The sequence below is a fragment of the Prionailurus viverrinus genome, chromosome B1, assembly GCF_022837055.1.
Source record: "Prionailurus viverrinus isolate Anna chromosome B1, UM_Priviv_1.0, whole genome shotgun sequence".
NCBI lineage: Eukaryota > Metazoa > Chordata > Mammalia > Carnivora > Felidae > Prionailurus > Prionailurus viverrinus.
Genome location: NC_062564.1, coordinates 150,440,150 through 150,458,122, shown reverse-complemented (window position 1 = coordinate 150,458,122; position 17,973 = coordinate 150,440,150). Strand labels below are relative to the sequence as shown.

General features: G+C 37.7%; 1 protein-coding gene across 1 annotated transcript in view; it reads right to left on the bottom strand.

The window, feature by feature from the left end:
• Nucleotides 1-1,459: 1,459 nt before the first annotated feature.
• LOC125164473 (transmembrane protease serine 11F) overlaps nt 1,460-17,973 on the bottom strand; it is a 71,759-nt gene continuing 55,245 nt past the window's right edge. The window contains exons 5-10 of the mRNA XM_047857229.1: nt 17,175-17,338; nt 14,946-14,984; nt 9,967-10,168; nt 7,794-8,053; nt 5,481-5,623; nt 1,460-1,618 (exon numbers count right to left, since the gene is read on the bottom strand). Of these exons, the coding sequence (XP_047713185.1) occupies nt 1,460-1,618; nt 5,481-5,623; nt 7,794-8,053; nt 9,967-10,168; nt 14,946-14,984; nt 17,175-17,338 (967 nt within the window). The remainder of the gene's footprint in view (nt 1,619-5,480; nt 5,624-7,793; nt 8,054-9,966; nt 10,169-14,945; nt 14,985-17,174; nt 17,339-17,973) is intronic.

Here is a 17,973-nt window from a genome sequence, read left to right as displayed (position 1 = left end):
AAACATTCTTAAATCAATTACATGATTTTAAAGAAGGGACTGCTTTTAAAAAATATACTGTTTTATTGAGTCCAAAGCACATTAATAATAATTGACAGTAGCTAGTTCATATTGAGAGACTACTGTGTGCAGACACTGTTCCAAGTGCTTTACTTTTACTAATGCATTTAATCCTCATAACAACCATGTGAGGTAGGTATTATTTTTATTCTAATTGTAGAGATAAAAGTGCTAATGCACAGAGATGTCAAGAAACCTGCATCAGGACACACAGTTCATACGTGGCAAAGCCAACGTTTAGCCTGGGCAGTCTGGTTCCAAAGGCTGTGCTCTCTACCATTAGACTCTGAGCTGTATTTAAGTCTCAAAGCCATTCACTCATTCGACAAAGTTAATTTATCTTAAAACTCATGGAGGCATTCCTTTCCTCCACATACAGGAAATATCCACATAGTGCTTAATATATGTGAGGCACTGTCCGAAGTGCTTATGCAAATCAATTCTCCCAACCTGATAGATATCTGACCTGGCAGAGAGCTGAAGACTTTACAATTCTATGCTTACAAAAGCACCAGTTACTGTATGCTGCTGTACATATTTCTAAATAAATAATTGGATAGCTCATTCCACCGAAAATCTAAGGTGTGTTTTTCTTGCTCTTACTCATTTGAAAGCAACTCAACTAGCCTATGTCCCATCAGTTCTTTTTATCCTCCTCGTACACGTGGAAAAGTGCTCCCAAGATTCTTCTTTTTCTTCTTTCTGGCCTGACTTCAATTGATATATGGATGGCAAGATGCTGTTAAAGAATAAATCAGAAACACTCCTTCACAATACAGCTTTTATCCTGAAGCTAGTCTTTGTGTATGTAAGTGTTAACAGCAAGTTCAGGTACACCCAAACATCTTCTAAATCGCAAGTCTTATTAATGATAATGATTTGTATTATTATTTCGAAACACAGGTTAGAGTTCAAGTTATATTGTAATTCCATGCTTCTCCATTCTAGCCAGTGAACGTCCAGCCATCAGTCTTTGAATGTTGAAGCTCTGAATTCTCAGGGAAGACAGCTGTTTGATACAAGAGTCACAGGTGCTCCAGGATATACTCTGAGTAAGTTTTTGGCAGCCCTGGCAGCTCGTCATATCCTGTGAAAAATGATGTTCCTTGTCTTCCACTGGGGGAAACCATTATAAATAGTCCTCTTATTATAAGTACCACAGTTTCCCTTGTGAGGAGTTGGTGCTATTGCCGTTTGCTCTGTCTTCCTCCCACAGGGTAGAGAAAGAGTTCGGTCACTTGTGTGCAAAGACCACTTCATGATATTACATAGGTCTGAGTCAGAGGATTTCTTGACATCCAGAAAAAGCACTGATCCAAACCGCATGAATATAAATAATATACAATATGCAGGAATTTCAGCTTCATATGCCATGCATATAATTCATAGACAATTCACACTAGATACCAGTCTTTGAGGCAATCCATCCTCGATACTGAGTCACTCGTGTATAGACCCCAGGTTTCTTGGGAAGAGCACATGATTGTCCCCAACTTACTATACCAACTAAGTACCAGATGTCATGATTATCATAAACCAGAGGACCACCAGAATCACCCTTGAGAAAAAACAAAAATATATTTAGAATTATAAACTCTTACTCGGGAGGTAGGTCACTGCAATCATCTCCCTTCCACAGACAAAAAGGAAATTGGCATGCAGAACATGCAGCCAGACTAGAGACAGATTATATAATGTTTCTCTGAATTGAGTTAAAATTTTATTCTAAACTTTAAAGTGCAATGGTTACATTATTTCTGGTTCAGCATCCTTGTTTTTTTTTTAAGTCCTAGTTTTTTTTTTTAAGTTTATTTATTTTGAGAGAAAGAGAGAGAGAGAGAAAGAGAAAGAGAGAGGGTGCTAGCACAAGTTGGGGAGGGGCAGAGAGAGAGGGAGACAGACAATCCCAAGCAGGCTCCACACCGTCAGCATGGAGTCTGATGCAGGGCTCAAATTCAGGAACCATGAGATCATGACCTGAGCTGAAATCAAGAGTTGTATGCTTAACCAACTAAGCCACCCAGGTGCCCACTTGCTAGTTTCATTAGACGCTTTTTCATGGGTTAGTAAGTATATATACAAAATATTAAATATGAAGTTAGTATATATGGGAATAGGTGGAAAGTTTTGATGATCTCCAAATATTCTTAGCTAGACTCAATGTTATAGACTAATTCTTGGTCTCCTTGGCTTTCATGCACCTAATTATAATTATGCTTGCTTGCTGAATTTTATATAAACACTCCTAAATCTGTTTTGGAATAAGGACAGTTAAGTACATAAACAGATATACATGTAGAGGTTAAAAGTGTGGTCTTGGTATTTGAACCGCTTATGTTTTAGGATTAGCTCTATCAATTACTGTCTATGTGACTTAGGGTAAAATATATAAGCTCTCTGTGCCTGTTCTACCTCATTCATTTATTCTTTTGTTAAGTACTTAATAAGTTCCAGCTATGTGTCCCAGGCTCAGGCCTGGAACCTGCTTCAGATTCTGTGTCTCTCTTGCTCTCTGCCCCTCCCCACTCATGTTCTGTCTCTGTCTCTCAAATTAAATTAAACAAGCCCACAAATAAATGCAAGGTGACTACTATGGTAAATGCTATGGAAACATACATAGGGGAATAGGACTGGTCAGGGAGGTCAGGAAAGTTTTCCTTGATGAGATGTAATTGAGCTGATATCTAAAGAATTTAACCTTTATGAAAAAGGAGGTGGCTATATAACATGTTCTAGGCAAAGGGAACAGTACTGCAAATGCTCTGTGACATGAAGAAACCTGGCATATGCAAAAGCCTGGGGCAGCGTGGATAAAAAGGAGTACTGGAGAGAAGATAACAAGGGGGCAAGTGACTGTGATGAGTCTGTAAAGGTCAAGAAAACTAGTCCTGGAGAAACCCTGAGGGTCTTGCTTAGAAGTTATATTTTCTATCTTAAGACTGAAGGTAAACCACTGGAGTGTTTTAAGAAGGAGGCTTACAAGATCAGATTAACATCTTGTAAATCAGCCTGGCTTTGATTTGACTAATGGACTATAGGAGCATAAGTGTGAATATAAGGAAATGAGCTAGATGAAGAATTTCTTTTAGATCGGGGAGTGTGAGGAAAAAATAGGGAAAAGGAGGTAAAATCCATGGGATTAGGTAATCTGTTGGGTATGGGGGAGGGAAAGAAAGCTAGAATGTCTTCTAGTTTTCTGCTTTAACAGAGTGAAAAGGGATGCCATTCACAGAGACAAAATAAAGGAAGAGGGTCAGGTGGGGAGGGAAAAAGAACAGAATCAGGTGCAACATTCTGAATTTGAGATATCTTTGAAATATCCAAGGGGAGTTGTCAAGTAGGAGTTGAATATATAAATCTGGAGATAAAAGGGGAGGTTGGGGCTAAACGTATAAATTCATGAATCATCTGTCAAAGGATGGCATTTGAAGCTAAAGAGGAAAATCAGATCCTCTAGGGAGAAAGTATAGAGTAAAAAGAGGAGCAGACATAGAATAGATCAAAATTTAATGGCTGAGATTAGGAGAATGAACCTGAAAAGGAAACAGAGAAGAAGTAGACAGAGGTGTAAGTTGAAAATCATTATAAGCCAAGGAAGACAAGAAAGAGGGAGTGGTAGGCATTATTAAATGGTGATAAGAGGGGGAAAAAAAGGAATAGGACAAAAATACATTTACTGAAGGGCATTGATGGGTTAGTGAAAACCTCCGGAAGAGCTATTTTGAAGTGAAAGGGCAGAAATCATACTGAAATGGTTTGAAGAGTTAGTGAGAGGTGAGAAAATTGAGACAATGGATATAGACATTTTCCCAAATATTTCACGGTAAAGAGATAAGATGCAGTGCTAGCTGGAGGTATTATAAGTCAAGAAAAAGTTAGAGGTTTTTCCCCCCTAACTGGAGAGATATGAGTAGAGAAGGAGCTAGGTATAAGACAAATGTTAACTATGTTAACTATGGGTTCAGATGAAGGCAGGTCTGCATTCATGGTGTTGGAAGATGAGGCAATTCTTCACTTACGATTTCTACTTTTCTTTGAAAACTGGGAAGCAAAATTATCAGTTGAAAATAAAGAGGTTGAAAAAAACCAGAAGTTAAGGAAAGTGGAAAATGTTGAGTAAGTTCAGAGAAAGGTAGATTTGGAAAAAAAATAGTAGGATTGTCACTTTTGTTATCTGAAACCTAAAGTGGAACCAATGTGTTGTGTTGTATTTTTTCCAGGAGCATTTGACATCCTTGGTGCAGGCAGAGAGAGAGAGTAGATTGTAAAGTTCTTCCGGTTTTGGGACTTTGTCAGACAGAAACACTGAAAAGACAGATCAACAAGAGAACTTAGGATATTAGCAAAAGTGTTCAAAAAATGATTAAGAGTGAAATCTAAATTGGACAAGTGGACAATGGAAGAAAGGATTAATGGAATGTGATAAAGCAGAGAAGCGATGGTCTATAGGTCTTTATGAAGTTGAAGAAAAGTGGTATTTTATTTGGCCAACAAATATCTGTGCCAGACACTGATTTAGGTGTTGTTAATACAATAGTGAATTAAATAGACTCCCCCCCAAATCCGTGCCTTCTTGAAGTTTATATTCTAGTTTAGTGGGAGAGACAGACAATAAACCATCTAAATAAATTGTCTGTTGGATGGCAATAGAAGGTGAAGGTAAAGATAAAACAAAGAAGGGACATAATGTACATTTGTGTAGGCTGTGTAAGTTGGGGAGTGAGGATGGGTAGACAAGGGTATAATATAAAGGGTATGGCCAAGGGAGCAGGAATAGCTTGACATGCAGGCAGGAAGTTAAATAGGAAGATTGGGGAATCAGTGTTCTTAGAGATGAAAGGCTCAAAATGTGGCCCTAGAAATGTGGCTCAGAAGTGGAGATCAATGGGAGTATGAGGTCTAGGAACTAAGGATCCAGCATTTAAATGAGCCAGTGTTAATAATGCAGGCTTGGGATGGACAAGAAACCTGTTTCAGGTGTTAACATCATTAATAGTGGGAGGGACACAGACACTTGGAGGCCAGGAGATGAAAGTAAGATACATGAGATATGATGCCAGAGCTGAAGAAGGTGATCTTCAGAGGAGAGGTTTCTCTGTCTTTTGTTTCCAATTCTGTTTAAGAAAATAACAATAGAACAAAAGAGTAATTGTTTGAACCAAAAATAGGGAGCAATAGACTTTAATCTCCCAATTTGTAAAAATCGTACCTCTTTGATTTCACTATTTTAAATGAAATAAGCACTTGGCTTGACATACAGTAAATACTTAATACAAGAACTTTTAAAATTATGATTATTAAGTAAGCTGAATTCTTGGTGAAATAGATGACTTTTTTCTGCTAGGGGAAATGTATGCCAAATTTATAAATAGCTAATGGGAATTTTCTTTTCAAAGTTTTGAACTTGACTTTGGACTTACCTTACACGCATCTACTTTTCCTTCCATGAATCCAGCACATAGCATTCCTGAAGTTATCAGGCCATCATACACATCCTTTCTGTTACACACATCCGTGCTTATGGTTTCCACCCTGGCTTGCCGAAGTTTGTTTTGCGTGGGTCCTATTATATAAACACACACATACAAACACACACACACAAGCAAAAAATATGTTCTTTGAATATAACTGTATCTAAGACATGGAATAACTATGTGTTGTATATTTCTAGGAACAAAAGCACAAAATCAAAAGATTATTTTATTAACATTAATTATAATTAATTATTGCCTTATTTATGTTCTGTATCATAAATGTCTAAATTCAAGGAACCATGCATATGCATACCCCAATATTATATCATATCTGTGAATCTTCAAGCCATTAGAAATCCTTACAACTGGGGCGCCTGGGTGGCTCAGTCGGTTGAGCGTCCAGCTTCAGTTCAGGTCATGATCTCGAGGTCTGTGAGTTTGAGCCCCTCGTCGGGCTCTGTGCTGACAGCTCAGAGCCAGGAGCCTGCTTCGGATTCTGTGTCCCTCCATCTCTCTCTGCCCCTCCCCCACTCATACTCTGTCTCTGTCTCAGAAATAAATAAATATAAAAAAAAGGAGAAATGCTTACAACTACATGTAATAGTGTGTGTGTGTGTGTGTGTGTGTGTGTGTGTGTCTACACTTTTTTTCTTTTTCATGAGGAGAGGGTTCATCACACTGATCTTGACTAACCAGTAGCCTTTTATGTATAAGGAAATCAAGGCTCAGGGAAGTACATTGATTTTCTGAAAGATATTCAAGTAAAAACCAGTACATGAGCTGCACAGAGCTATGTTCCCTAATCTGTGCTGTAGCAAATTATTTAGAGGTGCCTTGAAGCATGGGAAAAATAACCAATGCCCACAATATGCCATAAATGTGATGCCAGTACAAAGTAAGACTGGATTTTAGAAGAAGGTAAATAGCATATGGTTCCAGATTGAAGCTGCTGGTGAATAGTCTTAGACTAGTGATAAGAGAAGAGAACACAAAAAGAGACTTATAACAACATCTCACAAAGTCATGCTAGAGATGCATGGGGCATTTGGGAAATTTCACATATAACAGAGTTCTGTCAAGAAAAAAAATCCAGATTTAAATATTAGCAGGGGTGCCTGGGTGGCTTAGTCGGTTGAGCGTCCGACTTCGGCTCAGGTCATGATTTCGCAGTTCATGTGTTCGAACCCTGCATCGGGCTCTGTGCTGACAGCTCAGAGCCTGGAGTCTGCTTCAGATTCTGTGTCTCCCTCTTTCTCTGCCCCTTCCCCACTCATGCTCTGTCTCTCTCTCTCTCAAAATAAATAAACATTATAAAAAATGTAAATATATATTAACATTTGTCTCTTAATTTTTTCAGGATATCTTTGACAGAAACTTAAACATTTATTTCCCATTTTATTTTATCTGTTTTTTTTAAGTTTATTTTGAGAGAGAGAGTATGTGAGTAGGGAAAGAGAGAGGGAGAGAGAATCCTGAGCAGGCTGCATGTTGTCAGCACAGAGCTCAACACAGGGCTCAAACCCAGTAACCAGGACATCATGACCTGAGCTAAAATCAGGGGTTGGACACTCAGCTGACTGAGCCACCCAGGCACCCCTTATTTCCCATTTTAAAATATTCAATTAATCTCTCTATTTAGAGTGAAATGAACTGGTACCTAGAAATATTAAATTCTGGTCTTCAATTTATAAAAGTTTAGAACTGATGTCTTTGAACCAACCAGGAGGTGACAGGTGAAAATAAATGTATGTTAAATTAAATAATCAAGATGAAAATTCTCAAAACATTCACAAAACACTTTTATGTTTATGGTCGTCATAAATCCCCATTAAATGAGGAAGTAAAGAAAGAAAGAAAGAAAGAAAGAAAGAAAGAAAGAAAAGAGAAAGAAAAAGTTATCAGTAAGACTGTGATCTGAAATATATGCTAACTAGGAGCTTCTACATAGGGAAATATACAATTCAGAATCATTTACTCCCTTATAGTCCCACAGTATTTTGTCCCTTCTTGTAGCACCTAAAGTAGTCTGATATGCTGTTCTCAGTTAGCCTCACCCCTTTTTCATCATTGCTCCAATTAATTGTGAACTCAAGGAGTGGGACTTGATTCCTTTGTAACCCACAAATTCCTGTTCTGCTCTGGGCTGTACACATTGGAACCATCATTATTTTTATGAAAAGTCTAAAGAGAGATTCTCTAGGACAGCTTGTTAGAGCTCAAGACAATTGTGTACTAAGTATATTAGGTTGAACCACTCACCATCATCTACAATGGATCCAAAACCTGTGACAAATACACTTGTTTTAGGTGGCAACTTTATAGATGAATCTGGGAGGCAAACTCTCTGGACTATATTTGAAAACTCAACTCGGTTGGTAAGCTGAGCCAAGGCAATGTCATTTTCATTTGTTTCCCTATGGTAATTTTCATGAAGGATAATTTTCCCCAGGCTTCGTTGCACTGCAGGTGGTGTAATAGTTGTACCAAAAGTAGCAATCCATTGACTTGGGTCTTTATTTCTGCAAAGAAAATCACAGGGTAAGATTTGTGATGCTTACCTGTGTCATCTAAAAAAGATTGAGACTGTATTTCTCTCAACTATTGGGATTATGCTCCTGAAAAATCTGTCTGGTGAGAGAATTTGCAGTTGTTGGCCTTAAGGCAGAGAGTTTAAAATATTAATGAGACAAATGCGAGTGCAAAAGCTCTTGAAGATATTTTGGAATTTCCATGCTTTGTTTAGATTAATAATAGTAATGGGTATTTTATAATTAATTGTCAATCTTCTAATTCCTTGTTCATTAAAAACTCTTCAGATTCTCTTTCTTCTATAATTTCAATGAAATGTGTAGAAAATCATTTTGTTTTGGGTAATATGGATAGTAGGAGGCATTTTCCCTGTGTATCAGATACTGCATCCATTCTAACTTTATGACTCACTTGTTGGCTCTTGTTTCTGGGTCTTACCATGATCTTTGGGACAAAGTATAATCTGGCCTGCTTCACAAACCCTCATGTGTATACAGGTTTGTTTTTTTGCCCTCTGCCCATACACAACCCCAATATTCAAGGGCTAAGCAGATTTAACTCCATGTCAGGCTGTTAGAGGTTCTTTCCTACCTCCCAATCCCTTTGATCTGGCTTTCTCAGTCCCTCTTAGTATTTTTCAGGCTCCCCCTTCACACAGAAGTTTTTCTCTATCACGAGCTTGTATTACAAGGAAATTCTGTCTAGTCCTATTATCTCTTTACCTCCCTATTTGTCCTCAAAGTCCAGTTCCCTCTTTTTCTAATTATTCCTGTGAGGAATGACTAGAAATACTGTATATATAAACTTGAAATTCTCTATGTAAAGGGAACTTATGTAGAAGGAAATCACACAGAGGAGAACTCATAAAGGGGATTTCCTCATTCATACAGGATTACAATGCTGGTGAATCATAAACTTCTTAGTGAAAAACCAGAAAGATCAGTGATTTTCAAAGTACTCTGCACTGCTTCAGGATGAGCAGGACTGGTGGGTGTGGGAGTGGGGAGGGGGAGGAAAGGGACATGGTGGGGAGCTGGAGATGGGGAAGGCTGTTTTACTTATTTATACTTTAAAGGAATGTTTTATTTGATGCAGAAATCTTAGGGCTGAAGATTTCTTTTGAAAACTAGAATTCTGGTAGATAAGAAGACATATGTGATTTCAGTCCTTAAGGAACTCATAAACCAATTGAGTAGATCAAATAGAGATACCCTATCCCGGGAGGCCTGAGTGGCTCAGTTGGTTAAGTGACTGATTCTTGATTTCAGCTCAGATCATCATCCCATGGTTTGTGAGTTCGAACCCCACATTGGGCTCCATGCTGCCAGCACAGAGCCTGCTTGGGATTCTCTCTCTCTATCTCTCTCTGTCCCTTTCCTACCTGATATCTCTATCTCCTTATCTCAAAATAAATTAGTGAACATTAAAAAAATAAATTATAGGAATACCCTATCACTCCATGCATTATGTGCCAGAAAGGAGACCTCATTTAAAAGGCCCAGCTCAATCCATACTTTATGGATAAGGACACTGAAAATCAGAAGTTAAATGGCTTGCCAAGGTATGTGATAGATCCAGCTGGTTAGTGTCAGAGAGAGATGGCCTGGGGCCCCTGACATGCTGTCAAGAACATTTTCATGATGTCAAGGACATCCACACTGGTTCACAAAGGTTGGGATAATTTTTCATGAACACCAAGGTACAAAGATTTGTCTTAAACACAATTTTTAAGATTACACTATTTCTGTAGAAAAAATGCACTTATAAAATTTTAAAAGCTATTTAGATAATTGTAATATCGTCTTCAAAGTACACTGTATTTTTTCTTCACAACAATATAAGGCATTGTGCAATTACATGAAATTGCACTAGGGAAAGACTCCCAGCAGCCTCCAGAACTTACTTGCGGAAGCAGTGAGCTGCTGTGAGCAGCCACGTGTTACTGATGAGGGTGGCTCCGCACTGATGGCCAGAACCTATGAGCTGGAGGCTGGCCTGCCATGGCCACTCGCCTTCCATGGCTGTTTCCCTCCCTTGGACAATCCTCTCAGTAGAGGAGGATGCTGGTAAAGGCATGTTTGAAGATGTCATCCTTATTCCGCAGCCTGTCACAGAAATGTATGTTAGCTTGTTTTCATGAAAAGGGAGAGAAAAGAAGCATATCCTGATTTGCATAGGGTGCAGATGCTTTGGTAGTCCATTGTGCCTGCTCTTTTTTTTCTTTAATTTAAATCCAAGTTAGTTAGTTAACATATGGTATAATAATGATTTCAGAAACAGAATTTAGTGGTTCATCACTTACATATAACACCCAGTGCTCATCCCAACAAGTGCCCTACTTAATGCCCTTTGCCCATTTAGCCCATCCCTCCACCAACACCCCTTCAGTAACCCTCAGTTCGTTCTCTGTATTTAACAGTCTCTTATGGTTTGTGTCCCTCTCTGTTTTTATATTAGTTTTACTTCCCTTCCCTTATGTTCATCTGTTTTGTATCTTAAATTCCACATATGAGTGAAATCATGAGATTTGTCTTTCTCTGACTGACTTATTTCACTTAGCGTAATACACTCTAGTTCCATCCACGTTGTTGCAAATGGCAAGATTTGATTATTTTTGATCACCAAGTAATATTCCATATTCCATATTCCATATACTACATCTTCTTTATCCATTCACCAGTTGATGGACATTTGGGCTCTTTCCATACTTTGGTTGGCTATTGTCAATAACGCTGCTATAAACATTGGGTGCATGTGCCTGCTGTTCTTTAACCCTTTCCCAGTACTCAGTGTCTGAGGTTAATCTATAGGGATCTTCCTGATCCTGTTGAGGTTCAGAAGAAATATTTACTAACATGTCAAGGCATCCAGTCTAGGAATTAACTTCTGTCTCTCTATATTAAGCATATATGGATGGATAGAGAGGTAGATAAAAATTTTATTGAGCATCAAAAAAAAAAAAAAAAAGAGAGAGAGAGGTTAGAGTGGGAGAGAGCCAAAGCATAAGAGACTCTTACAAACTGAGGACAAACTGAGGGCTGAGGGGGGGTGGGAGGGAGGGGAGGGTGGGTGATGTGTATTGAAGGCGGCATCTTTTGGGTTGAGCACTGGGTGGTGTATGGAAACCAATTTGACAATAAATTTCATATATTTAAAAAAATAAAAAATAAAAAGGATTTTACACCATGAAAAAAATATATATAGAGAGAGATCCTCTGCTAAGTGTTTTAGATTTATTTATAGCAAGCCACTTTTCAGATGAGGAAACTGAGCCTTGGAAACAGATCATAAAGTGCTAGAGGTCATCCAGCTGGTAAGTGAACGAGTTGGACATAAAATTAGGAGGATCTACATCAAAGCTTATGTTCTTGCTCCTGAGAGAGAGCCTAGTACCAAATGCAGGTCATGATTCTCCCTTGACATGAATTTATACACAGTCTTTGCAAGTCCTGAATTTAAACAGTCTTAAACAATAATGACCTTTTTTGGTTTTCTAAAATTTGAAAGACTAGTTTTAAAATAAATACAGGAATGCCTAGGTGGCTCAGTCGGTTGAGCATCCAACTTTGGCTCAGGTCATGATCTCATGGTTCGTGAGTTTGAGCCCCATGCTGGGCTCTGTGCTGATAGCTCAGAGCCTGGAGCATGCTTCTGACTCTGTGTCTCCCTCTCTCTCTGCCCCTCCCTCACTTGTGCCGTCTCACTCTCTCTCTCTCTCTCTCTCTCTCTCAAAAATAAATAAACATTAAAAAAAAATTTTTAAATCAGATTCCCTGACAGGAAACCCTCAATTTGTTAGAGTTCAAATCAACCTTAAATAAGACTAGAAAGCATATTGATATATTTTATTAATGTGTCTTTCTTTTTTAATTTTAATAAGCTTTCACCCAAGTTGGGGCACAAACTCATGGCTCCAAGAGTCACATGCTTTACCAACTGAGGCAGCCAGGTACCACTATTAATGAATGTACTTTTCAATTATTTATATTTTTATTAAAAATACTAGGTTTTTTTCAAAAAGGAATATTTTTTCAGAAACAGGTTAAAAATAGATGCCTGTAATCATGTTTATAGATTCATCATAATTCCCTCTGAGTTAAATAGCTCCAGTTTAAGGTGACCATGAAATTAAACAGATGGGATTTCTAGGCTAATATATTGGTAGTACCTAATAGATACTTCCTTTCCCAAATTCCTCTTAAAATATGCATGAAAGTAATGCTAATATAAATACAATGTAGTAGTTGTAAGCCAGGCCCTTTATGTACTGTTACATATATTTTCTCTAATTTTCTCAATTCCTATGCTAGGTGTCATCCTCATATTGCAGATGAAAAATCTGAGTCTGGTATTTTTTCAAAGGCAACAGAGCAAAATCACCACAACATAAGGAAAAATAAGAAAAAATATATATAAATTCTGGTAGAAACTCCAATAGCCAGTGGGGTTTGAGAGCAATTTCTTGGACTATATAAGCTCTAGCTTGTGAACCAGAATGGTGTGGAGAATCCTGGTAAGATGACAAAGCCATTGTCTTACTGCTATGGGGATTCCCCAGTCCAGGAAATTAAGCTACACTGCACTTGTTTCCAGCCAAGCAGATACTATAGGTTAAGCCATCCCACTGTGTGACTCATAAACTCTTTTCTTCCTATGTATGTATGTATGCAGAAGCCACATTTCTGGCACACCATCCAGATGTGGAAAGATGAGAAATTCTATGAAAATGTAGTTAACCTCATGCAGTGGTCTGAATGTGAACCTGTCAAATTTATGTCAAAATCCTAACTCTTAGAGGTGATGGTATTACTAGGTAGGGCCTTTGGAAGGTGCTAAGTCAGGAGAGCAGAGCCCTCATGAATGGGATTAGTGCTTTGGAAGTCTCCAGAGAGATCTCTAGCCCCTCTACTCATGGCATGATGATTCTTTAAATCTGTGAGTTGGAAGAGGGTCCCCACTAGACCACTCTCATACCCTGGTCTCACACTTCTAGCCTCCAGAATTGTGAGCAACAAACTTCTGCTGTTTATTAAGTACCCAGTCTATGATATTTAGTTACAGCACCAAGAACGGGCTGAGATGCCTCATAAAAAGTATCTAAGCAGTGAAAGGAAGAGCACTGGCATCAGCGAATGCTACATTTGGTGGTGCAAAGGGGGAGACTGATGTAGTTTTCATAAACTCTGCTTGTAAGATCAACCTTAAGCCTGCATCTTACTGTATAGTATGGTTAGGGACCCCCAAATCAGATGATATAAAAACTCAGAAGACAGACATATTTCTGAAAGTTATCTTCCACAAAAAATTTTAGGAAACATGTTTGTTACCAGCCAAGTTGTGCAAGTAAACATGATCTTAATGTAACAAAAGCAGCCAAACATAAGAGGGAAAATATGCTGCGAGAAGAGTACACATAACAAAAGAGCTGTCGGTAATCAAATAAAATTCTAGATATCACAGGCATATCATAGCAGATATGAAATCCACATGGAAGAGGAAAAGTAACACCAGACAATGAGATAAGTGGTTTGGGGGAGTACAGAATTGATAATATCTTTCGGAATGTGGAGGAAAGTGACCTGAACTGTAACTAGAACTAATGACGGATATGGGGAGCAGAAAATGGAATTCAAATAAATCATTGGTGTTCCTGAGGGAGAAGAAAAAGAAAAATTGGAATGGAAATCAATCATAAAATGTACAATGGAACATTTTTCCAGAATAAGAAAAAAAAAACAGTGTACAGATTGAAAACATTCATAATGTCCTAGTCAAAATTCAGTGCAAAATATAATTGTCTAGATTTCTTGACAAAAAATTTAGGATAAAGATTTCCTACATTCATCCAAGAACAAAAAAGTTAACCTATGTAAAAATAAAAAATGCAGCAGCCTTAGACTTTTCCTCTACAACAAAACACTAGAAGAAAACGGAATAATGTGTATAGAATTTATAGGGGAAAGTGTATGACCCAATAATCCTATAAGAAATTGAGATAAAGGAAATTGAGAGAAGGCAGAAAGTGTACACAGCAGATATTTTAACAAAAATGAAAGAAAACAGAAATTTAACAGGAAAAACCCTAACTAGTTACCGCTTTAAAACATTCTCTTGAATTTGAGAGAATAAATATTAAAATAGAAATATTTAAAGAGAATATGAAAATACAATATTAGGTGGCGTCTGGGTGGCTCAGTTGGTTACGTGTCCAACTAGGTCTCAGCTCAGGTCCTGATCTCACAGTTTGTGGGTTAGATGCCCACGTGGGGCTCTGCACTGATGGCGTGGAGTCCACTTGGCTTTCCTCTTTCTCTCTCCGCCCCTCCCCTGCTTGCATGCACACTTTCTCTCAAAATAAATAAATACACCTTAAAATGTTCAAAATACAATGTTAGAAATATAGTCACAAAAAGCATAATATCAAGAAGCTATGAATTTTCTTTTACTACATTCTGCAAGTCATAAAACTTAACTGTATTTGGTGTAAATTTATAAACTTAAATGTTTTAAATATTAAAAATAACCGGCAATAGGGGTGCTTGGGCTGCTCAGTCAGTTAAACGTCCAACTTCAGCTCAGGTCATGATCTTGCAGTCCATGAGTTTAAGCCCCACATCAGGCTCTGTGCTGACAGTTCAGTGTCTAGATCCTGCTTTGGATTCTGTGTCTCCCTCTCTCTCTCTGTCCCTCCCACACTCACGCTCTGTCTTTCTCTTAAAAATAAATAAGCATTAAAAAATAATAACCATTAATAAAACACTAGGTGGTTTACAAAAACGTAAGATGAGCAAAAAGACTTGATGAATTCTTTTTCTAACTTTTCTGTGACTTTGATTCATTATCTTTGTTATGAAATAGACAGTGGTGGGTTTTGGAACTTACGGCTGTTGAGAAGATTCCTCATCCTTTTGCTGTCGATAGCTGCAATAAACAAAAATTGAATTAGTTGGTCAAAGAATATGTTCTGTTTATATGTGATTTTGTTCAAATTATCACTAGAAGAAATGCTTATTATCCATCTTTCAAGAGGGCATTAGATTTTTCAGTCAAGGAATATATACATAACTCAGATCTGATTTGGTCCAAAATGTATAATTTTACTTAGAAATGAAAAGAGAGCATTTTTGTTATTTTCTGATTTTTGCTATGAAATCTGCAAAGGACATTGGGAAAGAATGGTAAGGATAAATATCCCTAATTGCCTTCTTTGAGAGCCCTAGCATAACTGGAAGAGGCAACCTCTGATTCCCATGCAGCTGGTGCTCTCTGTATTAGGTGCACCAGACCATGCGTATCAGGCACATGCCTGGTGGCCAGTGTAAAGGGGCAGCTCCAGGGAGCTAAGGGCATCACAGACTCTTCACAGCCCCATTTCCAGCCCTGGTCTATAAACAATAGGAATTCAGTCAATACGAGTTGATGGTCTTCTCTCACTGGGGATTCTTCCTCCTGGTGAATATTGTAGAAGGTTGCTGCTCAGGCAGCAGGAACTAGAGGCATGAAGAAGCTCTGATATACAGCCTGTCCAGGGACACTCTCCCCATACCACTTTATGCCTCCCTTCTGTGACATCTTTTTCCCTTCAAACTTTTCTTCACGTTCTTTTAAGTTCAATTTCATTGCATTTTTTTTGGTTTGATGTTTGTTTTGTTTTGTTTATTTGTCAGAGAAAATTGAGAGGTATATAACGATTTCCTCAGGAACACTGACTTCTCCACAAGAAGGGATATGAACCCCAAACTGTACTAGAGGTTTCCTGGGCGTTTCACTTCTCTTTATGTAACAGGAGATATATTTGTGGCAGAAGAAAATGTTTGTAGCAGAATTTTGGTTATGGAGTATGGTTATAGAATATAATTATTTGATATTAAAACAATAACCCGTAGGGTAAAAAGTCAGTGTGCATGACCAAGAAGTCTGAAAAATTATTTTTTAAAATATTGGAAAAATTATTTTTAATTGTAAAAAAAAATCCCTTTGACATGTCTTTTATGATGGATATTTTATTTTAGCATATATGATCATGCATTAGGAGAAATTATATTATCAGGAATTGAAATTTAATTTGAGATTGCCCTTTATGGAATGCTGAAAAATATCATCTTTTACTTTGGAATATAATTGATTAACACTTAAGGTAGATAGTACACTCTTCATTATATCTAATTGATGAAAGTTGTCATTACTGTGTGTGAGGATTCTATCTCAAAATGGATTTTAAGGGGGTTTCCTGATTTCTAAAAACAGAGAAATTAACTTTAAATAATCTTTTTCTTAAATTCAGGGATACTTTAACGGGAACAGACTTTCTGGTCCAAAGGGCAAATCAAGAATCTCTGCCTTTGGTGTACTTAATCAGAACAATGAACAGAACCAGAGCACCTACCGCATGTGAGACATCTGCTAGTGTTTGTGGGGAGGGGGTAAGGAACTAAAAACCACAGTACTCGACCATGAAACTTATCATTGGAACCCCATGGTTATGCATCTCAGTTTAGATTCCAACTAGCTAAAGGTAGTTTTAATTTCTTAGCATCTTTATTTTTGTCTACTTTTGGGGGAAAACTAACTTTTTTGATTTTATTTTGTGAGGAATAAAGGAGGAAATGAACAAAACATTGTTTTAAGTTGGAAATGATTCAGAGAACTTCTTCATAGATCATGGCAATGGTTCTTCCTACAATGGTAAACCTTTCTAAAGATGTTGGTTTTCTTGATACTATAGGTGCTCATCCCCAGAACTGACCTGTAAAGATCTCTGGGAGTCAGAACACCTGTGCTTTAATTTTGGCCCCCAAGGCTTGCTAATGCCCTGTCTTATATCTTCCTTGAGGCTCAGATTCCTTACAGTGGTGAAAATACTTTCCCTCTCATGCTTTTGCAAAGATCCAACATGATACATGGGAAAAATTTTAGAAACCTTAGCAAAACACCTAATCAAATATGAAAATAAATTCCAAAATTAAAATTTGCCTTATAGTGAATTTATATTTTAGATTTACAATGCTATATCAGTGGTGAAATCTTAAAATGGGAGAAGACATTGATCTAAATTCTTATGAAAAATAAAGAGGATTGCCAAGGAACCACAAAGATGATAAAAGGACTTACATGTGAGTGTGAATGATGATTTGTTTATAGTCAGAGGCAACTGTTTTGTCTTCAGACTTTGATATAAAATCCTCTCAATTTTTTTCTTGATTTGCTCAGCACTATCAGTAGATGGGTATCGAAACATAAGCACCATAAGGATGTTCATACCTTGTTCATCTGGACTAAAGAGCAAAAAAGCAGATAAATAGAGATAATAACCACAAAGCCACCTCTCTAATTATTAACTATTTTTACCTATTAAGATTCCCACTAAATTTTTAAAAATGGATGAAATATGTGTGTATCAGATTTCTAAATTATCTCCAGAAACGCTGAGTAGGATACAGAGCTGGAAAAAATTGTTCTTTCTCCTTAATTAGGTCACAGTCTGCAGGCGGTAGTGAAAGGAAGACATGTTCATGAAATCATGCTTTATATGCACTTAAACAATTTGCTTTTGAAGACATTATAAGCCACGGTAACCAACACCATTTTTCAGTAGCGGTGTGGCAGAGACAATGCTTTGTGCCCACGAAACCCAGTTACCTTTGCCTCCTGACCACAGGGCTAAATTTCATTCCCTAGCCTCCTTTGCAGTTTATTGTAACTCTAGTGAATTCTGTGGGCAGAAATGATGTATCCCACTTTCAGCCTGGCCCCTGAAAACTTCCCATACCACCCTCCCTGCTTTCACTCTTCCTGGATTTGCCAACCAGATACCAAAGATCTAGTGGGCAATTCCATTCTGCAGTCCCTCCTAGTACCCATGTCCCCTGTGGCCACTTCTGACTCTTTGGACTATGTCATGGAAATGAAG